Source organism: Neolamprologus brichardi, chromosome 23 (genome assembly GCF_056152115.1).
Source record: "Neolamprologus brichardi isolate AB-2024 chromosome 23, ASM5615211v1, whole genome shotgun sequence".
NCBI lineage: Eukaryota > Metazoa > Chordata > Actinopteri > Cichliformes > Cichlidae > Neolamprologus > Neolamprologus brichardi.
Window position 1 is genome coordinate 24,246,720 of NC_142125.1, and position 26,263 is coordinate 24,272,982.

The following is a 26,263-nucleotide window of genomic DNA, read 5'->3' on the forward strand; positions in this document are numbered from 1 at the left end:
CCAAGAGCTATAACCTAGCTAAAATGTAGCTAATGTGCAAGTTCAAAAAAGAAAACCAGTAATCAGTCATCTGCCTGTTTTTCTGTTCTCTTCCTCGCTACCTTTTCCTCACGCTGTCAATCTCAATACTGTCTTCATTACTCTAGTCCAACTATCTTCTTGCCCGCCTTCTTTGGACAAATCAGCCTCCACTTTGCATCATTTGAATCTGTGGTCTCTCTCCCTTTCAGACTCTCCTTTGTGCAACCCACCTCCTCCCCATCTCCACCTCACAGACACCTCAGTCAGAGCTACATCTTTACCACCACCAGTGTCTAGATTCTGGAGGGGGGGGGTTCCTGTCCTAAATCCTATCACCTCCGGTTCCATTCAGCCAAAAAGGGTCATCAGAGTCTAATCACCAAATACATTAGTTTCTCTATCTCATTAAATCATGTTCAGATTCTTCCAAGACATCCTTATTGAACTCGAGGCTGATGATTTACCAGCTGATGATTTACCAGCTGATGATAGGTCAGCGAATGGACTGGTCCTCATAGACACAAGGAACCGATGAGAAGATGTCATAGAAAAGGCTCAAACACATGACCTCCTGAGAACAGTGAAAGAGAAAGGGGGACGTAAAGAGGTCCATGATGGAAAGTCACAAATTCATTAGTTTTGTACCAAAATGACCTGCAGTGCAAAAGCACAAAGATGAAAACATTTTTATAACAACTACCTGAATAACTAATAAACATCCACCGCAGACTGTTTTGTGGTTTTATGTTTATTATGTAGTTTATTCGCGCACCGGGAACTGTTGAGTCACACAAACTGTCGACACAAAGTGAGTCCAGACACTCCATTTACATTTAACCAAACCACAAGACTCCGTTACAATAACCAAAGCAGTGCTTGCTGCCTAAAACACAAGCAGGAGCTTGGTTCTGTGAGCCCTCCATCGACCCCGACCACCAAGTCCGATGCAGTTCATAGATGTTGAACTTAGCAATTATGTAATTGTGTAAAGGAAATGCAAAAAAGTATTTTAGCTGGATGTCCAATAAAGAGAGCTAAAGTCGTGGAACAACATCTTGCATGTACTCTTTTCCACGAGCTTCTGTAGTTTGATTTAATCACTACTTCAGTGATTGTTATTTGTCATGCTATGGGAAAAGTAAGCCTGTGTCCAGGGGTTTTCCACAATCCATTCAGTTTCATGACTTTATATATGCTCATTCATTCATAAAATTAGCTAGGTATATTTTCCTATGATTCTAATTTTGTAGTATTTTTTCAATGCTCTCTGATGCATCCATCAGAGTATGAATAAATTTGAATGTTAGATAGGAAGCATGTAGAAAAAAAAAGTGCTGGCGTGAATGTATAAAGTGCTTTGAGTGCTCAGAGTAGGAAAGAACCAGCTATATAAGAACCAGTCCATTTTACATTTTAAAATTTTTCAGTAATTTAAAAAATATATATATTTTTGTATATTTATACATACAGAATTACAAGAGCTCTGACTATTTGGGAACACAACTAATCTTAAGAGAAGCTCTGCTGCCTTTTCTTTTTCTACTTTAAGCTCCTGCTTACTACATTTTTTTCCAGGCATTCCTGTTTTTGCATGTGGCATGTGAAAAAACCAAATTCCTGGTGTTCCTTCCCATAACCAACCTGTCTGACAAGCAAACGCTCAGTTATTCTGATGCAAAGTGAGCCATGCTGATAGTGAAGCTCCTCGATAAAGCCATGAATAGAAGCCTCCTTTTCACGTCCCACAGTTCCCATTCAACCCACATGAATAGACGCGTCCAATCCAGCCTCGGTCTCTAATAAGTGCTGAACTACAGGGCAGCAACGGCTGCTGTGAGCGTGTCGTGTCCAGAAAACATTTACCTCTTCATGCAACTCCCAGCGTTCAGGGCCAGATTTCTCAGGGGTCGTCTCCTGTGTGGGGAAAAAAACCCCTCAGTGTTTAATTTTTGCCTTTAATGTTCTTGAAATGTGCAAAACAAACTGCGCTTTTAAAATTCCATTAAATAATATCTTGCACTGCAATCAGCAACCTCTGCAAAAAAACTCGAGGTGCTTTTACTGCCTCCCAAGATAGAAAACAATCTTCAAGAGAAATATTTACCCTGCTGCAATATATTTATACAAATTAAAGGATAGACATCAGCAGACCTCATGATTGCCTGTTGTTTTTTGTTTTGCTTTTTATTTTTGCTGAGGTGTTTTACCTTTATCTATATTTAACATCCCTGCTGGAAAAATTTGCTTCTAGTCATGACTACAATGATTGCAAAGGTAGATTATCCATCCACCCATCCATCCATCCATCCATCTATTCTTATAGAGTTCAGGGTCACGGATCCTCTAGTGCAAGGGTGGGGAACTCCAGGCCTCGAGGGGCGGTGTCCCTGCAGGTTTTAGATGTGTCCTTGAACCAACACAGCTGATTTAAATGGCTAAATTACCTCCTCAACATGTCTTGAGGTTCTCCAGAGGCCTGGTAATGAACTAATCATTTGATTCAAGTGTGTTGACCCATGGTTATATCTATAACCTGCAGGAAACTGGCCCTTGACGCCTGGAGTTCCCCAGAGCATCTCCCAGTTTTCACAGGGTGAGAGGCGACATCTACCTTTGGCAGGTCAAAAGTCTATCACAGGGCTAAAACAGAGAGAAAGAAAATCATTAAGCTCTACAACCAATTTAAAATCACCATTTGACCTAACATGAATGGTTTGGATGATAGCAGGAAGCAGTACCCGGAGAGAACCCACATAGACACAGGGAGAACACAGAATGCCACACAGAAAGGTCCCAGTCAGTATTCAAACCCAGATTACAGTGTTTTATTGGTAGAGACTTCTACTTAAGTGAAGCAAATTACTATCATTTTTTTTTTTAATTTTTAAGTTTTTCTACTGTAATTTTTCCCCAGGAAAATACTGTAAAAATCTCATGATGCTGGGTTTTTTTTTTTACAGTGCTTTTACAGTAATAGTGCAATTTTCCTCTATATAACCAGTAATTTGCATAGTTTATTTTGTGAAGAAAAATACTTCATCATATCTAAGAGATGACTGCCAATTGCACAAAACACTTTTAAAGTTCTAATTAGCTGAAATCCTACAATGCAATGGTAAATTTGACATTTACACTATAGTACATTTGATCTAATTATCATATAAGCTGATGTGGTCTCCCAGAATAAATTGCTGTTAAAAGAACTTGCAAAGAATATACAACCAACACAATGTGATTTTTACAGCAATGAATTACAGCACGTGCATGTTGGTAAAACGGCCATAGGTCTGAATGGTTGCTGTCTTTCTCTCTCTTTGTTTTAGCCCTGCAACAGAGACTGTCTGCAGGGGGTACCCTCTCCCCTCTTGCTGGAACAAGCTCCATTACCACCACATGGCCTGGTGGATGGATGGTCCTTGGTGCTTCCTTGATGACATTGTTCAATTAAATGAAACACCAAAAGCTATGATTGGCCAAGGAGTTTGTCCAAGTCACAGCGAAAATTTTAGGAATCCAATCCAACATCTCTTATTGTACAAAACTCTGTGTAGTTCAACTTCTATGTATGTTAGGACCCAAAAGAAACAACCAACCAAAATAAGATCAGAGTTGATCTGATTTATTCCATATAAATAGCTGAAGTGTGTTTGCTTTGAAATAGATAGATCTGTGCCGCCATTTAAAGTGTTTCCCAAGGTGATGCACTCTTAGATGGAGAAAGTTTGTCTGGTCAATGTCAAAACTAGTACATAAACAGAAACACAACAGAAACACAACTCTAAATTCAAGGTCATCTTCCAATGCAAATTTCTCACTTTCTAAATCTTTTGGAGCATACATGTAAATAAAAAAGAAAACACACACACACAAACAAAGATAAATGTGAATTGTTCAAAAAACAGTTCAGATTCAGTTTCCTGTAGTGCATCATGTGTTTTGTCATGTGAAAAAAAAATTAAAACTTCAGCCTGTATGATTTAACGGCAGTTATTCACAGTCTGAGACACTGAAAATGTTTTTTAGAAATGCTTTTTGAAATGTGAGGGTCCAAGGTGACTTCAGCCTGCTTTATGGATATCAGCCTTGCATTGATCTCCAGTCACTTCATAGCTCGCCTTACAGATATCCATCGCACCCCCGTCGGCCCCTGACAGAGCAGAGTGAGAAAGCATGCGATGTTTGGTCAGATAAATCACAGCGCTTTCATGTTTCTGAAGCTGCTGCAGCATTCATCATGCACAGAGCGATGCTTTCTAAAGTCCTGCCGGTTGTTTCTTTTTCTTTTTTTGGGGGATGTGACCAAACTGTGAAATAAGACGTGAATGCGAGAACTGAATAAGATAAAGAACTCATGAATAAAACGCAATGATTCATTCTACCTTCGTGTTCACATGTGAAATGGATTCCCACAATTAGCATGGCGTGCAAAGGTACAAATATGACGCTTCGAGCTTTGAGTGATAAACTGAAGGCAGTGGATACAAATCTGATGGGTTTTTTTATGAGATTAATTGGGGCATTGCATTTTAATTTCCTCCCTTTCTACTTCTCCAGCTGTTGATCTAATTAGCGGGCTTGTTGGAGACTTTGGGTGCTGCCTTTAAAAGCTCCCTCAGGCATGACTGCAGGGGGAGCAGAGAGGCAACAGGATACCTCACTGCAGCATGTGGGCGTTTATCTCTTCCACTCATCTCCTCTGTTCATAAAGAGCTTTGAGAGTCCAGTTTGCTCAGCTTTTTGATCAAAGTCAGATCTCTTTGTGTTTTTTTCCTCAGTCCACTTTATATTCAGACTGGTAAAGGTGCTTGATTTGATCTTTTGTGTGTGATGGTGGACTTAGTCTTAAAAGTAGTCAGTCAGTGGGCCTTGGAATAGTTTAATTTATGACTGGTTAATGTGCCTGCTGACTGACTAGCTGATAGTATCTCAACTCTACTAGATTCACATTACTGAGGTTTGGGAGACAGAACAAATGCTATATCACTATATAGCATTTATTCTGAACTAACTAAAGCACAGTTAATTTTTTTCTGACTTTTCTGAATGTTGTTAGCAATGTCACCCAGACCCCAGCAGCCACAGAGGGACTTTAGCTCGCTGACAATATTCAGTCACCAAACCATCTATGAATCATTAGCAGAGGACCATTCTGCTCTACAAGTCATTAACCCTTCAGCTTTATTTATAGACAGGCCCAGTCAGTGCTGATCATTGCTGACTCCTGGGACAGTTTTATTGTGTTTATTGACATTTTATTCTCTATTTATGGAAATAACAACAGGTTCATTCTGTTTACTGAAAATTGAAACATGTGTTGGAACTAAATAGATGAAACTTGGCTTCCTTTTATGTCACATGTATCATGGACATGGTAAGGGTTAGGCAAGTGGCATGCCACATTTATTTATATATTTATATTTAATAATTCTGATTCATTTCATGATTATATTTAAGTTTTTACTTTATATTTTATTATTTTACTTTCTTATTTTTAACTATTATTGATACTTTGATTACTTTATTCTATTTCTTCTACTATTGTTTGACAGTTGTTATTTTCATAATCTATTTTTTTAATTCAGTTTCTTAATTTTTGTTTCAAACTTTTACCTTGTATTTTTTATTCCATTTTTAATTTCATTTTAGTTGTGAATTTTACATTTCTGTTTGAATATGTGACAAATCAGACGAAAACAATTTTTCTAAGACTGCTTCGGTAAAGTAATAGATTACTTTAGTGTAACCATCCAATGTGCGCATGTATGTGCATGTGTTATGGCCCCGCCCCTCGTCCTGACGTCACTACTCCTCTCCAGCGTCTGTCTCCAGTCCTCCGGCAGAGCAGAGCAGAGACGGACGGTTCAAGGGAGTTGAGCTCGTCTGTCATCGTTAAAAACTTCTCGGACTAGAAACAAGCTCTTACTTTTTCTTCTCACTAATTTCCCGTTTTTAAAAACAAAAAAATTGTTTGTTTAAGGCAAATGTCGCTGGAAAAAACGGGGAAAAGCAGAAGAAGAAGCGTCGCGCGGCTCTCCATCAGCTACACTCTTCACCTTCACTCGGACCGTTCTCTGAGCGCACGGGAATTCCAGCCAGCCGGGAGGTCAGTTCACGTTACAACCAATTTTAGAATTACAGCCTCTGACTCTGTTTCAAAGTACTTAACCTCTCAGGTTAGTGGTTACCTCAGCAGAACTGTGCATGGAGACAAATTCGGCTTTACTCACATGATTATACACGTTATATATATTTATTCAGTTGCGCTGCTTCACACTGACTTTTTTACTTACACTTATCCCCCATAATGACTTTCTATAGTGTTTTACTAATATTTAATAGCATTTTGTCTGATAGGTTGTTTTAATGGTGTGTAGTGTATATTGTTATTTTATTTCCCCCAACATTTTCATGTTTTCCTTCGTGACCTTTTTGTGTTATTATTTTATATACTATCTTTAAAGCGGTGGTTCAAAAGGAGAAGTTCAGCAGCAGCATAGTAAAAAGTGACTGGAAATGGCAATTTGGCAATTAGAGCTTATTGTCACGCGTGCACACGCTGTTATGCGCGTGCACGGCCCTCTCCAGCGCCTCTTTAGCCCTGCAAGTAAGGTCATCTGATAAGCTCAAAATCCTCTCCCTCTCAGCTTCAAGGTTTAACAGGAGTGTTTTCCATGTTAAACACAGACCTTTTGTCCTGTTTTCACCTATTCATCTTCATCTGCTTGTCCTCCTCCTCCTCTCCTTTTGCCTCAGCATCCTCTTGACACATCTTCCTCCTTTTGCACTTTTTTCCTGACTCTTCTCTTGCTGCATTCTCCCTTTTCCCCCTTTCTTTTCCCTCTGGTATTCTCCCCCTCCTGTTCCTTCCCAGCCCTGCTGCATCCATTTTCCCCCGCTCTCTTCTCCCACTTGATTTTGACTGCCTACTCTTCATCCATCTCTTTACTCCCTCAAGTCCTCTTTCTCTTCTCCTCCCTGTCCTCTTTTGTCCTTTTATTCACCTCTGTCTTATAAACCTTCACTCCCCCTTTGTATCCTCCTCCTCTGTCCTTTTCCTTTCCTTCATTATTTCCTGTCTTTTCCTCCCTCTCATTTTCCTCCTCTTCCCAGTCTCCTCCACTGAATCTCAGTTAACACACCTTGCCACACGAACCAATCACCATCAAACTGACGTCACGTTCATGCTTCCCACACCATAAAACACGGCATACTTAGTTTTTATAGTCTGCAAATTGGTCATCATGACCTCGTGGAACAGGTTGCTGCCTTGAAGTTAGATAATCACGTTTTTACACCTGAAGCTCTCTGGGTTGGTGAGGAAAAAAGTCCAAAAGCAACCAATTATATTCTCATTATCTCCTTCCTTTTAAAAATGGAGCTCTGTCACATTAGCACATCCTCTATTATTATTTTAAAATGGGCTTAACTCCTTTCATGGAATTATAAATGCTGCTAATGTCACCAGTAGCTCCTTTTGCATTTTCCCTGAATAATAACTTTCCCCCCATCACTCAACTTGGTTTTGTAAAGCACCGCTTGGCTGTTTTCCTGCTGGAAATCGAGACATCGGAAGTGAGTTATAGCAATCAAAACACAAATTTAAGCGATTTGCTGCCCTGAAGCTGACCGGTTGACATGTGCAAAGTGCCACTTCTTCTTAAACAGCCGTTTGCTGAAGAACCTCCTTTAGCGCGGAGGAGGAAGTGACACTAAAACTGAGCACTTAGCGGGCCTCGTTTACCTGGAAATTCATCCCGAGGGGGCGAGAGAGTGGCGATTGTAATATTTTACGGATGAATTTATCCGGTGATGAACGGCAGCATTTGAGGGCAGAGCGTTTCTGCAGATTAATGTACTTGACCACATGCCAAGAGGAAGGCTTTTTTATTTATTACTTTATTTCTGCAGGGCAGAAATGAGCAGGTCGGCGGAACGTGGTGCTTCTCTGTGTGCAGACTTAAACAGAAAAGACGTTTTAAATGTATTCTACAAAATAGAAAAAGTCCCAGTATTATGGTTGCCCATAATACTCCTTTATTTGCCTCGTCATCATATTATTTGGAGATTTTTCAATAAAGAGTTGAGCCTTTAATTTGATCATTGATGTTGTGCTGGCTCATTTTAAGCTAAGAGAAGATTAATTTAGATAAATAAAAGATCCCTTTAATGTATTCAGCACACCGTGATATAACATCAACAGTAGCCTTCGGTCTCATTGGTAGTTCAATCACTCGCCTTGAAGTTCAGAAAAGCTTACATTAGGATCCGCCCACTTTGCTTAAGGTTGCTGAAGATCATTGGCTTCTTTTCCTGTGTGGATGCCCCTTGATCCATCTAGGGTTAGGGGTAGATTTAGCATTGTCATGTTTGGAAAAATTTGATTATTTAAAATGTGGTTAAATTACAAGATAATCCTACTCTTAAACAGGTGGTTAGAAGTGACTCAGGTAGATGGACAGGTAGGTAAGAAGACGGTTTGACAGACAGGCTGATAGACCGATAGGTGGGTAGATAGTCAGATGGATAGGCAGGTAGGTATGCAGAAAGAGTGATAAACAGGTAACTAGGCAGTTAGGTAGACAGATGAACATACAGATAGGTTTGCATATAGGTAGGTAGGTAGAAAAATCACACACATACCATAAAAAGTAAACAGTTTAAAAATACAATTAGTTGCATATATATATATATACAGGATGGAGGCATTACTGTAAATGGACTGACAGGGACATTTCCACCTACACTGGTGGATCAACAACTCAGCATCCAGAGTATCTTAATTATTCCCAGTAATAGAATCAGAATCAGTAAAAACAGGAAATAAATGGATGTCTTGCAAGTGTGATTCACTTCCACATTGGCTTCACTTTATACAGTCTTTACGATCAGCATTTTTGGGGGCGGTTTAATTCCCTGTCCTTTCAGGCTCCTAGAAACATCTACGGTGGCCCACAGAGACCAATCATTAAACTCCTGTCCAATCAAACCAACTGAAAGAGAAGGTGAAACCACTAATTAGTGGTGACCGTTATCCTCATTCATTTTTAATTTCATTTGGCAGCATGCAAACTTCCAAGGACATCTTTGCCCCGGAGTTCTTGCTTCATTTCTCCTGCTGCTTCATTTCAACCACATCGCAGGTGTAAACACACGTCCCCTGGTGCATGCTGGGGGCAAAGCTGCATCGCCTCGGGCAGGCCTGGTCGCCACTTGACTCAACTCGACCTAATGTGTTTGCGTCTCGAGGTTGGCACTGAATTAAACCCAAGAGCCTGTTCTCAGTTTCCTGCAGAACAGATGAAAGAGCTGACATTTAGTGGAGCTTAAAGTCAAATCAGACTGGCTTTTTGATGGCTCCAGCTTCACTCTTTTGCCGAAAGAAGTGTTTATTTTTCACATTAATGGAATGTGGAGGTTTTATCTCATGTTTACTGTTTGAAGATTTAGCTAACAAGCCTATAAAGGTGTTTTTATTTCATCTTACTAAACTGATCTCCGAGAATTACAGCACAAGAGGAAGTGAGGAGCTTACTTTGGGGTGCTTGATCTTGATTTAGGAGACTTTTACTCCTGCTTTGATCTGACATTGCTGCCTACAATAGATATTGTAGGTTAAGTTTAAGGCTTTGTCTTCCTGCCAGCAGATGTGTGCTTCCCATCAGAAACAGCCATGATGGAAAAATGATAAAGTCTCCATGAGCATATGGCTGCTGGAAATAGTCATTACAGTTACATTCATCCACAGGGATTAGGACCGGCCCACTCTCGGCTAATTAAACTTTCGACTCCCCGATGTGCTTGCGGCTCCTGCGCTCCATCAGCCTGACTGAAATGTGTGGATAACTCGTAAACATTTTGACAACTCGCAAGTGAATGCAATGCAAAGGCTGGCCAAGAAGCGCGCCGGCAGCTCACTGCAAAGCCTCTAAAAGATGCTGTTTTGGCATTTTTACTCCCTCTGAATTGGAAATTTATCTGCAAACATGAAGTAGAACACAAGTGGGAGAGATCATTTTGCTCTCTGTAGTTGGAGTTATTATTTCTGTATCTCCTCGGTTCTCAGAGGCGATCAAACAAGCTTGTTTCTCTCTTGTCCTTTTAATGACTTGTGTCATTTTCCTCATCAGATCCTAGATGGGGGTTTTTCTTCCCTGACAAAAGTTTGAGCTTTCAGCACTCCATTTTTCTCAGAGCTGAACCTCCTGCAGTGAACTCCCCCTCCCTCACCTGTATCTGTCAGAGCCATCCTCACCTCCCGCTGCATTTAGCACTGATTGTCGTGGTATTATATCAAAGAGAGGACACGGTATTTTTGTCTGCCGGCTTGTTATTGATAGCAGCCGAGCCGGCTCGCTGAGTGCTCATTTTTGAACAGGAAGGAGGGGTTTATCGATGAGCTGCACGCTCAGGAAAATTAAATGTCACCTCAAAGGAGTTTGACCGGCTTTCAGCGGGAGCTCCCAGGTGAACATTTGCAGCCATTAAGCAATTCCCCCACTTTCTCTTCCCTGCACACCCCACATCTGAGAGTCCACCTCCGCTGCAGTTTTGTTTAATCTCCAGAGATGCAGATGTGAAAATATCAGCAGGTTTGCAACGGAGCAGCTGAAAAACTCAAGGATAATAAACACATGCATGAACCAAAAGACTAGAGGAAGTTTTGGGGGCTTTTTTCAGGTTTAATAGAGATAAAATGATTGCTCATTAAGGTAGAGTACTTAGTGTTTGAGCCACTGTAGTAGAGCTGAGCACAAAAAGAATAACCAGAGAACATTTCAACCTTCACAGTGGCGAGGATGCAAGAAGCCCTGCTGCTCATTATGCTACTGCCCAGATAGATAGGAGACAATATGCACCCCCTCCCTCCATCACCACCTTCAGAAACCATGGTGGGTATTGGCAGCCTCAAAGAATACAATAGGACCATCAGACTATTGAAATCCCCCAACCCTACACAGCAATATCTTTTGTTCGCTTGTTCCTCTCCTTACATTTATCCTTCTTACTGTCACTAATCACTGACTTGGTTTCATCAGTTTATACTGTACTCTAGTATTCAATTGGATTTTTGTCCCTTATTCCCAGTGAAATGCTGGCGTGTCTTAGCCCACCCCAAGAGTTTAGATTTGTTTTCTCTCCTGAGAATCAAGCTAGAGATGCTTTTTTATCCTCTGAGATTATTAGGCAGTCTTCTTCTTGTTATAGTTTTGCTTTTCTGTCTTAGTGCAGAGTTTTTAAAACTTTTTTGTGTCTAAGGCCCATTTTCACAATTTCAAGACTTGCTTGTATTCATATCTGCACAAAATAGCCTCAGATCAGATCAGGCTTTAGGGAGAATACTAGAGCCTCTTTTTCACTGGAACCTATTCAGTTCGGCTCAACTCGACTTGGTTTCAGTCGTTTTCCATTACAATTGTGTGCCATCTAAATATGCACAGGATTGTTATAACAACACCAAAAGTCTAATGACGTCATTTATATGTAATAAATGGAGGCTGTCGAGGTGATAGTAAACCTCCTGCTAGGTGTTTGGTTTTTCGTCAGACTGAGACCACGATGTTGGCTTTTGTGTAGCCATTTCCCTTGTTACCAGGTTTCAAAATTGGTGGGTTTGATTTTTGTGAAGGAGTCTATGTCATAACTCACTAAAAAAGGACCTGGTACCAGGTACTATCACCTAATGGAAAACTCAAAACCAAGTCGCAATGAGCTGTAGTATGCTACTGTCGGCTGCTCCCTTGCCATAAGGGGTTGCCACAGCGGATACCTCCGCATGTTTATTTTGGCAGCCTCAGTTGACCAAAGTGCTTCATAAGTGTTTTGAAGTATACACTCTACATTCAGTCACTAAATCAACAATTAAAACAAACTAAATGCAAGACTGTTTTTTTATAATAAAAGCCAGGGTATTTTGCTCAACTAAAACTGAAAGCAAGAGAGAAAAAATGAAAAAAGATGTTTGAAAAGGATTGAGAGTCTGGGCAGATCCTATGTGAGAAAGGTAGGTTGTTCAAAACATTAGGAGCCGCACCTGTAAAACCTCTGTCACCTCTGCTTTTGAGCCTGGATCTTCTGTTGTCTTACGAAGGCATCTTTGACTGCCCTTTTGCCAGATCTGGATCCAGCAAGACGCCTTGTCGCCAGTCTACTAGCATTTACCTTGCCTCCATCACCTTATCCAACACTTTCACACTGTTCACAAATGGCATATCTGCCTCTGGAGTGGGATCTAGCTCTCTTTAAAATACGTTTTTCCACACGGGGATTTTTACTTTGCAAGTGCCTTTTCAGCTTGTTTGGCAACTTCCTCCATGGTCTGAGAGCTGCTGATGTCACGAGACAGAGGATGCATCGCCATCTGCTACCAGTTTTTCTCCTTGCTTTAGGTGGTGGGACTTGTGCACTGGTGGTTAGTCTTGGTTTACTCCACAGAAGTGTTCATTACTCCTCACTGTCAATCAGCGCCATTGATGTGTCACACTTTAATAAGTCCTACCATGCTGTAACTGCAAACAGTCTGGGTTTAGCTGGACTTCCCCTTGAAAGGATTTTTAAAATACTAGAAACTGGTTAATTCCTTGCCTTTTTTTTGCAGTGTTATATCAACATTGGTTGAGGCAGGACACTCTGGCACAGCTGTATTTGGCTCAAAGCACATCATAGGGTGTAGTTGGTAATGGCTGGTTCCCCCCTTGTGCTTTAGAGCGCCTCACAGTCCCTGATTTAGAAACTAGTCATAATCTGACGCTGAAAACACCCCTCTTTGCTTAGAATAATATTCTGAATTCTGACTCATTCTCTTAATTCTGATGCTTCCTGCTATCAAATTACTGCTTAGTCAGCGGTGTTCAGCGACAAACTGACACACAGCCATGTTTCTGACAGGTGAACAATGGCTGTAGGTTGATTTAGTCGAACAAGCCCCTGATGAGTCCATCAAATTCACCTCAGCTTCATCTGAATACTTCCTCAGTGGAAGGTTATACAATAATGGCATGTAACAATCGTCAATGCCAGACATGTTCAAAGAGAGCTGAGATTTTCACATAGTTGAAAATACAATCATTTCAAAAGGAGTAGGGACCTTAGACAAAAGTATTCAGTGTGCACAGATACACTGAAGTTCTGAATATCACAATTTTACACTGAGGATTAACCTCCAACCCAGATGAAGCTCAGTTTTTGATGCTTTGCTTTTGTTTTTTTTAGTTTGCAAGCTTTGATGCTGCGTGATAAGAGGGAAGACAGTTTTTAGAAGAAGTTTTATGTTTTAAACCAACAATTTTTGTCCTCCAAAACTAGTATTGAGCCCTCTCAGGAACCTCTTCCAAAAGTCTTTTTGGTTGAGCAGCTGCTCAGAGGAAGCAAAAAGCTGGTGTACTCTCAATAATGCATGTCAGTAGCTACTAATAATACTGCAGCTAATTTGCTGTGTTGTCTTTAGTTGTGCGTGAAAGCTGCAAAGCATTATTTTATGAAAATGAGCTGCATGGGAATCCACCTGCACACATTACAGCTCTAATAATGACAATCAGTGAAAGGCATTTTCATGGCGCCTCCTGCAGTCTGTGTTGCTTTAATCAGATTAAAATGGCATCATTAGTGTGCAAATGCAAATGTCCCCACTGTCGCCGCTCGCCACGTCCTGCCGGAATAATAAAGTCTCGTGGGACGTTTTTGCTGCAAAACAATTTCTTGCCGCCTCTCTAATCAGATTATAGTCCTCTGTTGCCTGTGTGTGTTTTTCAAATTTAATCACAGCTCATTTCTGACAAGGAAATTGGTAACTTGCTTGATATGGTCTGAGATATAAAATAAGCACTGTAATCAGTGGACTGAGTGCAAACAGCCTCTGAGATTGGCACGCAATTTTTTACATTTCTGTATGTGTATGTTCAAAAATGCTACATGTCCTGAAGTATGTGAACAGAACTGTCCAAATATTTGATAATTAAATCAGTCTTTGTAGTTTTTCTGCATTTCTGTGGTTTTGTCTCAGAACAGGATTGAATGCAGGTATATTTTAGACATTCACAGTACTAAATGATGCCACCAGTACATAACAGACCCTTCAGTTTACAATTTTGTTTTATTATCATCCATCCATCCATTCTGTACCGCTTATGCATTTAAAGGTCGCGGGGGAGGGGGTCGCATCGATTTAATCAGAGGTTTTGTAATGTTAGATTACAATGTGAATATGGACCTGAAGCTGCATTAGTTTGGTGTAGAAAAACTCAACCACTACCTTTAGCCCACGCACACAACATAAGCTGTAGTTTCTGGCTAGTGTGATGACTACGGTTTCTTGGACGCTGAGTACTAGCTAGTTGTGAAACTCTTCCATCCGTATTCTACCACTTAACGATGTCCAGGTCACGTGGGTAGCTGTCTAAGCAAAGAGGCCCAGCCTTTCCTCTCCCTGGCCTCCCTTAGTTCTTCTGAAGGGAAATTGAGGCAATCCCAAGCTGGCCAAGGGCTCACCTCAACTCAGGAAGCACTCAGGATTCATTTAGTCAGATACTCAAACCGACTCCAATACACTTTTTAGTGTATTGGAGTAAGGACTCTACTCTGAGCCCTCTCAAACGGTTGAGCTCCTCACCGTATCTCTGAGAGAAAGCTCGAAGGAAGCTAATATTGCCACTTATATCTGTGAAGTATCGGTGATCACATTCTTTTGGTTGTGGCTGTATGACTGGTCAGAAAAACTCCTAATATACAGTAACAGATCGATTTACTTTTTCCTTAAATCCTACGTCTAAAGGACTCCAGATCAAATTATACACATGCACACTTGGTATTAGTATTCTCTATAGTCATTTCAATTGTATAAATGTGCATTACACCATTTCAATTTTTTAGATTACTTGTTCTTTTTGTGTGTGTGTGTGTGTGTGTGTGTGTGTGTGTGTGTGTGTGTGTGTTATTTTTAAGAGACTCCTTATTTCTTTAAATGTATTTAACTCTCTGTTAAATGAATATGTTACAACACTACAACGCTTCATGAAGCACTTCAGTCAGTCCACACTAAGTTTCCTCTTTTACCAGCTCACTGAGCTCATCCATGTTATTGTCCAAACACCTCCCATTCCGCATGATGATCGCTGGAACAGCTCCAACTCTGAAACCTTGTTGTTTCCTTCTTAGCTTTTGAGGATTGTGTCTCATTTCATTTAATAAAGATGGGCAGGGGAAACATATCTCCAAGCTAGTCAGTGAGCCTGTTGAGTTAGTTGCTAAGGGGACAATAAGTTTGCAGTGTTTATTCAAAATGTTGCGCCATCTGTTTGTGTCTTGTAAAGGGTCTAGATTTAAATCTGGGTTGGAAAAGGTGTTTACATCCATGGTTTTGAGCAATCAGCTATCACATAAAGGATATCTAAATACTCTTTGTCTTTGGATTTGTGTTCTTTTTGTAGTTTGACTCGCTTTTTAGAAATATCTACTGTTTCATGTTGTAAAGTTTTGAGGATTTGGAAGCGATAGAGGTGGCAATCCTCAATACTTTGCAACATGAAACAGTAGATATTTCTAAAAAGCGAGTCAAACTACAAAAAGAACACAAATCCAAAGACAGAGTATGCAAAGAGTTTTCTACACTCTGTTATTCCTGCAAAGCAATAAAAGTGAGCTTCCCTTGTTCTTTACAATATGTTCTTGACCTTCCTCACTGCCACTGTGACTCAGAACTTAAATCTGTTTTGGATTTATTTCTTTATTGCTTTTCAATTGTTCTCATGAATCACATCTGTTTCTCTCCGACTTCAACACACTTGCTCTTTGCATTGATTCAGAAAAACGCTCCCTGTTCATGCTGGGGCTCATTTCTTTGCCAGCCTTATTTTCTGCTCCTGCAGCTTTGACCTTTGACTATGCTACTGATGTAGAAAATTAGCATTGCTTCTGGAAGTTGCACCAGATTTGCTTGAATGCCTAAGTGAGTGTTCTTGAATATTTATAATTGGCTGGGTGCTCCCATCCAGTCCCTAAATCCTTTATGTTTGTTTCCCATTCAGTTGAAAAGCTGCCGATGAGCCAACATTTTTTTTTAAGTACCGGCCATGGCTGCCCATCGAATCATCAGAGTGACTAACAACAACCACATCCTGCCTCGATGTAAGTCTGAGGGGACGCTCATCGACCTCAGTGAAGGGGTGTCTGGGGCCAGTCTCAGTGATGTCAAAGGTCAGTGTTCAACTGCAGTCACGCCACTTTTGTGCAGTTGCAACGCGTTTGTTGCCCTTTGAGGTCCAAACCCGTGATTTGTTTAAAAGCAGTTTCATTAAATTTCACTTGAAATCTGTAATTTAAATAATTTGTTTTCATTTTTATGCTTTTCATCTTTTTGCAGTTAAATTATTCAGCTAAAAATAGGCTTATTCATTTCCGAGTTCTTTCACTTCACTGGTTTCATCTCATTACAGCTTTGTTTACATGCTCCATATACGCTAATGAGGTGACCTAAATATAGTAAATTCTGCAGTAAATTATGCGCTTCATCTGATCATACACACCTGAGAAAATATAGTTGGATTCAGATTATTAGAGACAAGCTTTTGGTTGTTCTGCTGGTACTGTGGCTATCTTATGATTTGTTTTTACTAAACCACTGACCCATTTGGATACAAGTCTCTCAGGGAGATCCAAAGTACGACTACCTAATTAGCTCAACTGGTTCATTATATCTGTCTCTGATTATGAGACAAGCACTGTTAACTACAGCACAGTGATTAAGTGCACTTACCTAAAGTAGGGCCAAACCAGTTACAAAACTCTTTGCAATCAGGACAACTACATTGTAATCTCTTTTCCTTTTCAGTGCCTTCTCCGAGTGCCTTAAGGCTGGACACTTCAGCCTCCTATGGAGCTGCACAGGAAGTTGTTGCCATAAAGGATTATTGCCCAAGCAGCTTTACCACTCTCAAATTCTCCAAAGGTGATCGTCTGTATGTGCTGGACACGTCAGGGGGAGAATGGTGGTATGCCCACAACAACACAGAAATGGGATACATCCCAGCCGCATATGTCCAGCCGGTCAGCTTCAGGAACTCTTCGCTGAGCGACAGTGGGATGATTGACAGTGCTGGGGAGGGGTATGAGGATGGACTAAAGGAATCTGGAGGTCTCGGAGAGTGGACAGCAGTGAGCCTAAGGCCCTCTCCAATTTACAACAACAGCCACTTTTCTGCAAACCCCTTTATCTGTCCCTTAGATCAAAACTGCAAAGAGGCAGATGTGAGACACTCAGCAGATCTCAATTTCTTTGATGCTCTGGCATCACCATCGACATGCTCCAGCTTTAGTACTAGTACAATCGTGAACAATGGGTTTCACAGCTATAATTTTAACAGTACTAACCCCATCAGCCCCATCCAAGAGATTACACCTAACCTCCACAGGGATAATCCATTTTTCAGGAGTAAGCGTTCCCACAGTCTGTCTGAACTGTCCGTGCTACAAGCACAATCAAATGCAACCTTACCTTCTTCTGGATTCTTCACGGGCCTTAAGGCTCCATCACCGGAGCAGTTTCAGAGCAGGGAGGACTTCAGGACTGCATGGCTAAACCACAGAAAGCTAGCCAGGTCTTGCCATGACCTTGACTCTCTGGGTCACAGTCCAGGATGGGGGCAGACACAGCCGGTGGAGACCAACATAGTGTGCAGGTTGGACTGTAATGGAGGAGTTGTTCAGCTTCCAGACACCCACATAAGCGTGCACATTCCAGAGGGACACGTTAGCCATGGAGACCACCAGCAGATCTCCTTGAAAGCCTTACTAGACCCTCCTCTGGAACTAAATAATGACCACTGCTCTACCATAAGCCCTGTGGTGGAACTCAAGCTCAGCAACATGGAGACCAAGTCTTTCATCACACTGGAGATGAAGGTATCAGTAACTGTGAAGAGAGAGAGCTGTCACACTGCTGAAGTGGTTTGTGTTCGTAGTGATTTTAAAGAAGGGCCTTATACACCAATCCCTAATGCTTACATATACAAGGATACAGTGCAGGTACAGCTGGATAGTCTCGAGCCCTGCATATACGTGGCTGTTGTGGTTCAGTCACAGTACCTCAGCCACAATACAACTGTTTGGGACCACGTGCAGAAGAAGGTAACTTTGGGTCTATATGGACCCAAGCACATTCACCCATCCTTCAAGACAGTTGTGGCCATGTTTGGGCATGACTGTGCTCCTAAAACCTTGCTGGTAAATGAAGTCGGCCGGCAGTCTAGCTCAACTCCGCCAGTGGCCCTCCAGCTGTGGGGGAAGCACCAGTTTGTTTTGGGATACCCTCAGGACCTCAAGGTTGGTTTGTACTCCAACATGTCCAACTACCAGGTAAAGGCAAGCGAGGGCGCTGGCATGATTCGTGGATTTCAGGTAAAACTGGGGAAAGTGAGCAGACTCCTGTACATGATCACATCGCACAACCCCAGCAGCATCTCAGACTTTACTCTCAGGGTCCAAGTCAAAGATGCCCTCGATTGTATCCTGACTCAGTTCTGTGTCCAAACCCCACAGCCACCGCCAAAGACAGGCGCAAGGATTACAGGCCAGAGGAGGTTCTTGAAAAAGAAAGAGGTGGATAAGATTGTCCTCTCACCTTTAGCTGTCACCTCAAAATACCCCAAATTTCAGGAGCGGTGCATTACAAACCTGAAATTTGGGAAACTGATAAAAACAGTTATCAGACAGCACAAAAGTACCTATTTGTTGGAGTACAAGAAGGGGGATGTTATTGCCTTGCTCAGTGAGGAGAAAATCAAACTACGAGGGCAGCTGCGGACCAAAGAATGGTACATTGGATACTATCAGGGGAAGGTGGGGCTTGTCCACGCCAAAAACGTTTTGGTTCTGGGTAAGGTCAAGCCCATTTATTGGTGTGGACCGGACTTAACGACCACAATGCTGCTGGAGCAGATCCTGAAGCCTTGCAAATTTCTTACTTATATTTATGCGACTGTGAGGACGGTTTTAATGGAGAACGTTGGTAGCTGGAGGGCATTTGTGGACGCACTTGGATATGGGAATTTGCCATTGAATTATTTTTGTCGGACTGAGTTGGACAATGAACCAGAGAAGGTGGCATCAGTTCTGGAGAAACTCAAAGAGGAATGCACCAATATGGAGAATAAGGAGAGGAAGTCCTTCCAAAGGGAACTCATGATGGTAAGACAGAGTCATGAAAGTATTGGTATTAATGTTACAGTATAACGATATAATGGATCATATTCTTGTTTGTCTATTGATAGATGGCTTAGAACAATCTTGGTGAAGCTAAATAGCTTAAAGGATTTTGTGACAGTTGGTGGAATATAACTTTATTTCTTTGTTTTCTGTAAACTGATTGAAACCTGAAATTTCCATAACTTATGTTGTTTTTGTAGTCCTTTATGTGTTGCATTTTTCAAGAACACAGACCAGTCATTTCCCACTCATAAACCTAGCTTGGTTGATCTGCCTCACATACGTATATCTGATTTTTATTGGCTTCATAATATAGACATTAGACATTTGCATAATAAGCAAAAGATCCCTGATTTAATGCCAGGAGAAGACAAAGATTGTGGCTATTAGGGTGCTATTAAGGGTATCCAGTTTTTTAAAAATCTGCTAACCTGATAACCAGCTAACCAAAGCCCTTCCTGTCTCATGAATTACTACTTTTGTGGCAGTCCTCATCCTGCTGCTTCTCCAGTGAGTCTGTCATCCAGTTTCACTATCTTGCTAGTGTTGGTCCTTGTTGGTCTGGAGATCTTGAGGAACCTCCAGCAGATGGAGGACTGGTTCATAGTTAGCTACTTCAAGTTTACTGAGACTGCAGAGCAAAAACAGGATGTCCAACTGCAACAACAGTGCTAATGGATTTGGAGTTTTGGCCAAACAGAATACCTCCCTAGGTATTCTGTTTGGCCAAAAAAAAAGACTTGCAGGGAATGTTTGAAAATTCTCTTTTCTCAGACACTTTAAGGTGCCTTTGAGTGCAAGACACTTAAACTTGAGTGCCTCCCATTTTCACCAATGTACCATGGCCTCTTTCTCCAGGACTGTGCACTCAACAGTTGTGAAACTCCATTCTTTTTGTCTACAAAAGGTGAACTTAAAAAACAAAAATCTTACACTGTCTATTAGAGAATGAGGTCTTGTCCACAATGGGAAAGTCATTTAGTTACAAACGTATTCAGAAATAGTAATAATGCTGATGACAAGTTTTGGAGCTCAAGGTGACATCTTGAAAAAAAGGAGCAAATTCTCACATTTAAGTCAGAGGAAGAATGGACAGTTTGCTGCATAATCCCTTTGGAATAATGCAAGTTCACAATCGATACATTTTCCCTTATCAGAGCTATGACATAAAGGCGTGAAATGAGTGCCATTCCCCTGTAATCCTCCAACAGTTATAGACTATTGAAGAATATATTCAAGCTCAGCAATTCATGCACTTCATTAACATATCAATAAGTATGGGCTTTTATTCTGAAATGTGGCATATTACAAAGTGTGAGAGGGCTGTCAGCTGTTTGCTGCATCATTAGGTTTGCTCCCCGTCCCTCTTCCCCGCTGTTTTTCTTTCCCTTTCTTTCTCCCCTTTCTTTTCCCCAGTCAAATCTGTCCCGTATTTAACAAGTGAAAATAAAATAAAATAAACAATAAAAGGTGACTCAAATAGACCATTACGGCAAGGCTGGGATGGTCCATTTGGTAAAGTAGATCCATTGGGCATCTTTCTTCGCCTTTAGACAATAATTCTGATGGCAAAAGAGCCAAACGAGACAGGCAAAAAGAATCACGTCTCTCAGCCAATCAGAAGAAGTCGCCATTTGATTTATTGCTTCTTTGCTGGAACAGCCATCAACATTATGTCTATGCACTGTAGTAGCCCACAGTATGACACAGTCTTGGTGTGAACTGAAAGGATTTGAGAGTGCGTGCTCATGCACATGAATGGTAAACAACTCATCTTAGAGCCTGAGGTGGGCTCACAGTGGAAACGGCCATCGCATGAAAAATGAAGGCGAAAATAAGGAAGAAAATCCTGTAAAGGGAAAGCACTGAAATGAACCCTAACATCTGCAGTTTGGGTAGGAATGGCTCTGTGAAGCACATGCAGGGCGGCCTTGATGTGTTTTTCTTCTCCAACATTGCTGGCACCCTGAGGGAAGCAAAAATAGTCCTGAGACATTTCCATCACCAAACGGCATTATTCTGAAAGTACTTCTGCGACTGCTGCTTATCCGAGCAGAGTTGATGAAGCGTGCACGCGCTGTGCGACTGCAGGTCACGGCCGCTGGAGCAGGTTGAGGTGAAACGACTTCCTAAATGGGACTTAGAAGTGTAGCTGTTGCTCATTTTCTCCTGATGCATTCTGCCTCACTGTTTTGTTTTGGTTTTTTTCCAGGGTAACTTGATTGTAGCTACCTCTCGCTGTATGGCTGTAAGTCATATCATCAGCCCCATAATCAGCCATCCTGCAGAGGAGGAGTGCTCTTTTATGTTTCATAAAAGGCTTTTATTCTGGCGAATACCTTCAGCCCCTGCTGAAGCTTTCCAGCTTCCTGTGTGGACAAAGTGTGTCTTGGCTTTCTTATCTCTGAGCCAGACTTCATCCTTGACTCCACTGAACTCTTTGTTTTAAATGTTTGCAGAAAAATGAAACATACATGCACGTCTGTCACTGAAGTCCAGCAATTTCCTTTCATCACCAAGGACAGTTAGAAATGTGTCCCGCTGACCTCAATGGAAAGATTTGTCCACATGGTTTACAGAGTTAGACTGATGTATTATAAGGGTTGTTTTTTTTTCTGTGTGATCTAGCTGAATGCTGCTGCAGAAAAACAGCCTTTGACCTGTTTTGACCAACAACAACCTAAAAATGTCTGATTGCTAAGCTCTTTGAACTGAATTACACTTAAAGTCTCTTTGAAAACTGATAAATCTCATAAAACTAGCCTGTGTCTCAGGCCTAAAAGCTCACTTTAAAAACATATTTAAAGATTTAAATAATACACTATACGTGCAAAAGTATTGAGCCAGCCTTGAGCTATTGTCTTGAGCAATAGTTTCTGGCTTTCTGAAGGTCTTTCAAGGTTTTTTGGGGACATTGGTTACTTTTTCACTAATTTCCAGTCCAGTCCTTGTACTTGCACATTGTTTGTTTAAGACACTTAACAATTAAAAAAAATATGACAGGGGCAGGGCTCTAGAGTGTGACCAATTTGGTCGCAAATGCGACCAAATCTTTCAGTGGTGCGACTAAAAAAATATTTGGTTGCACCTGTGCGACCAACTGTTCGGGTAGTAAAAAAAAAAAAACAATCTGCAACCTTCCCTGTGGTCACACAGGGAAGGTTGCAGATTCCCTGTGTGAACACACATTATGCCCCTATCGTGGACTAAACCAATCAGAGATAGTAAGGGGCGGGACCTCTCTGATTGGCCGTGGTCCAGTTGAAAGTGCAGGTGGATAGAGGGAGGTGAGTAGCTTGAATAAAGTGATATCAATTCATTAAATCCTGAATCGACTTTTAAATATAACTGTGTTTTGCCAGAAACGCCAGATTCTCAGATTAAAGCTCACAAAACCATTTCAACAACAACCAAACAGCAAATGAGAGCAGGTACACGGATTCCACACAAAGACGTAAACACAGAACGGACCCGACGCATCAGAATCAACTTTGTCTTTCTCGGCTTTCTCACCCGACGGCCCGTACACGGACACACTGTCGGAGCTTAGCGATTCTGATGCGTCCGGTCCGCGCTGTGATTACGTCTTTTTGCGCTATTCTGAGCTGCAGGTTTTGTCTCTCTCCAACCAAAATTTACCGAGCCAGCAGCAAAAGAAGCAGCAAACTGCGCTTCACATTTGATCAATGTCGTCATGAATTTTGCTGTTTTGCTTCCACGACTATTAAAATCACACTTCATGCACAGCTAGCTCTCTCTCTATCTCTCTCTGTACTTCAAGAACAGTTTCCCGTCTCAAATCTCTGTTTTCTGTATTATTCATTCGCTTATTACCCACCAGTCTACCGTTGTTTACAGCGCTGTCGGCTGTCGTCTTTTTCTTTTCTTTTTCTTTTCTTTTTCTTTTCTTTTTCTTTTCTTTTTCTTTTTTTCACTTAAATGACCTCAGACAAGAAACCCTATTTTTTTCTGTTGTTCAATACTGAAGAAATTTAAACTTTATATGCAGAACATTATAGAATATTTTTAAGGTTATCTGCTATAAAAAGCCAGACCAGGAAAATCTCCTTCATGTTTTTCTGTGTATAATATTTCTGACTGTCTGAGGCTAAGTTGAATCGAATCGGGACTTTGAAAACCGGAATCAAATGGATTATAGAAATCAGTGATGATACCCAGCCCTAGTGAGCAGCCTAGGCACGACAGAAGTGGATGTAGCTGTAATAGGAAAAGAACTATTGCTAACCTTTCTGTTAAGTTAAGGTACGCCTAACTTTTTAAAGTTAGGCGTACCGGTACGCCCATGGCAAAAAGTTAGTCTAGAGCCCTGCAGGGGTGACATAGTTTTGTGTCTACACATAAAAGACAACTTGTTAAAGAACCTTTTTAAAAATTGTATCTTTAGGCACTTTGTCAATAGCAGCCTGTCACAAAAGCACATAATTTTCACATTTCCCAAGTAGCTGTTACTAAACAAGACAAATAGGGGGGAGCTGAGGTATCCCAAATTACACAAGAACTGGAGTGAAAATCTGTCGCAACAGGTCTGATGGAGTGATGAATAAACATTTGATGTTTTTGGTACAGATCATCCTAAATATGTACAGAGGAGGTGAAGATCTAAAAACAGTGATCCCAAACACACTGCTAATGCAGTAAAATCATACCTGGATAGAAAAACACACAGTGGAACACGATCAGTCATGGATCGGCCTCCCTGAGCCCAGACCTCAACATTATTGAAGCAGTGTTGGGTCATCTTGAACAGAATGAAAGGCAGAAACATCCAAAGAAGAGCTTTAAATATCCTTCAAGAAGCCTGGAGAACTATTCCCGAAGACTACTTGAAGACATGACAAGAAAGCTGCCTAAGAGAGTTTATGATGGTGCAAAGAAATTTAAAGAACATTTATACCTTTTAAGTACTCATTCATACTCTAGGTCAGTCTGATATTTAAATTTTGACTGTAACGTTTTGTGTTCATCACTAGAAGAGGTTAAAGTCTTTAAGTTTCAATTTTCCTCTCTGTAAATTTTACTGCCTCTTTTTGCCCTCCACAGTGGATTTAAGGCATGGGCTTCTTTATAGTTTGATAATTCACAGGGAGCTGGCTGATGTTAATATGAGGTTAAGTATTGCTGAAAACAGCCGGCGGCAGTTGCAGCAGCTGGTGATGAACTGTGAAAATCAGGATATATATATATATATATATCAATGAATATATATATATATATATATATATATATATATATATCAATATCAATATCAATATCAATGAATGGACAGATTTCCAATATCCAAAATGTCTTTTCTTGTTTTGGACTTAAGGTTATAAACTAAAATTCAGGTAATCATAGCTTCTGTGGAGATATCTCAGTATTTAACCAGCTGCCTGAAGTGGTGCTTAATTTTTATGTGCATTATACCGCTAGTCATTATCTTTTATCTTCCAGAACAAAGGCGTTTGACTTTGGTACTAAATTTACATCTTTTATGGTTTTGCCTCATAGCATTGGTTTTTTTTATTGCACAAATGAGACTGAGTATTATGATTCTGTCACCATTTGTTTGCCTAATTTGTCTGTTCAGTTGATGAGATTTTAGGGTGTATTTGTCATCATACCCTGAACACAGCTCATGGACTCCTTAAAACTCTCCCTGGGCTTTATGTCCAGACTCATCTGGACCTTATTGCCTCCTGTTGTGAAAAATTCCTGCTGCAAGGTTTTCCCCAGAGAGTGGTGAATTGTGTTAATCACGCTGCAGGAACAAAAGACCTGAGGCTTGAATTACCAGACCTTCTCCTCAAAGGAAAAAATAGCTCGTCTTATGTAATTGTTACTCAACAAAACACTGAATGAGAACCAGCAGCTTCAAAATCCTCGATTAACAAACAAGGCATTTATTGTTTTCTCTGGCTTTTACTTTAGCTGGATGAGACCTGTAGGAAAGAATGCCAGATCCACAGTAATCGGTGTGTCCGAATCAGGATGCAACCAGCAACACAGGGATTATATGACTAAATATGTTGTGGGTTTCTGAGAATCAAATTCAGGTCATACTAAAGGTCACTTGTGTATGTTAATGACTTCCTTGGAAAGATGTGTGAGGAAAGCAGGATGAACAAAGACGGGTTGAAGATTGATGATCGATGATGGGTACAAACTCTGGAAGTAAGTATCTACATCTTGATGGGATGTCATTGGTTCATTGTGCTGCCCTGTGGTTTCTGTTATAAGAGAGGAGGGTGGAAATTATCCTTTGAGGGAACAGTGTGAGAGCTGATAAAGTGAAGAAGAAGAATTTTAGACATGAGTTGGTAAGAACAGGTTCCTTCAGCGTAAAAAAAAGATTCTCCTCGACATCAAACGTTTATTAAAAGTTCTAACTCGTGTAAAGGTGACAATACTGGTGCACGTTTTACATACCCTAAAGCTTGCTTGACTTTGAAATGTAACTATAGGCTGCAACAGCTTGCACAAACAAGTGGGACTGCTTTCTGCTTCACTGATTGATGCCTCTCGTGTCTGTCAGTAGATAAGTGGTGAGGCTTTTAGCTTAACCTTTAAAGAGCCAGCCTGGCCAATTATAGCAGGTATTCCAAGTCCTTTTATAAAATTAAACATAACTAGCAGCCAGGTGCTGCTAATCAAATGCACTTGATTAACTGAGTAAGTGTGAGCACCTCTATGAAAGCAGGTTTGGCAGTTTGCTGGTCTGAAGCATCCAGGAATGGACGTCCCAGCAGACCGTCAGACTGTGCAGTGCCCAGAGAAAGTGCAAAAATACAAGAGCTACATCTTAGACTCTAGAGACCTCAGTTAGCATGTTAAATGTTAAAGTTCACGACAGCTCGATTAGGAAAAAGACTGAACAAGTATGAGTTGTTTGGAAGGAGAAAGGTTCATCTTGGTAAAAAGAACATGGGAGCACAGCTTAGGTTTTCAAAGTACAGACAGAAAACAAAGTGGAGATGTTTGGATACAGTACACAAACCCAACTCAGCTTATCAGCACAAACACCTCATACCAGCTGTCAGCACGGTGG

The 26,263-nt window shown here is 40.9% G+C and overlaps 1 protein-coding gene across 1 annotated transcript in view; it reads left to right on the plus strand.

Annotated features, from left to right (window-relative positions):
* The first annotated feature begins 5,865 nt into the window (after nucleotides 1-5,865).
* Nucleotides 5,866-26,263, plus strand: part of LOC102783406 (SH3 domain-binding protein 4-A) — a 42,344-nt gene continuing 21,946 nt past the window's right edge. The window contains exons 1-3 of the mRNA XM_035908652.2: nucleotides 5,866-6,124; nucleotides 16,041-16,209; nucleotides 16,844-19,197. Of these exons, the coding sequence (XP_035764545.2) occupies nucleotides 16,086-16,209; nucleotides 16,844-19,197 (2,478 nt within the window). The 5' untranslated portion in view covers nucleotides 5,866-6,124; nucleotides 16,041-16,085. The remainder of the gene's footprint in view (nucleotides 6,125-16,040; nucleotides 16,210-16,843; nucleotides 19,198-26,263) is intronic.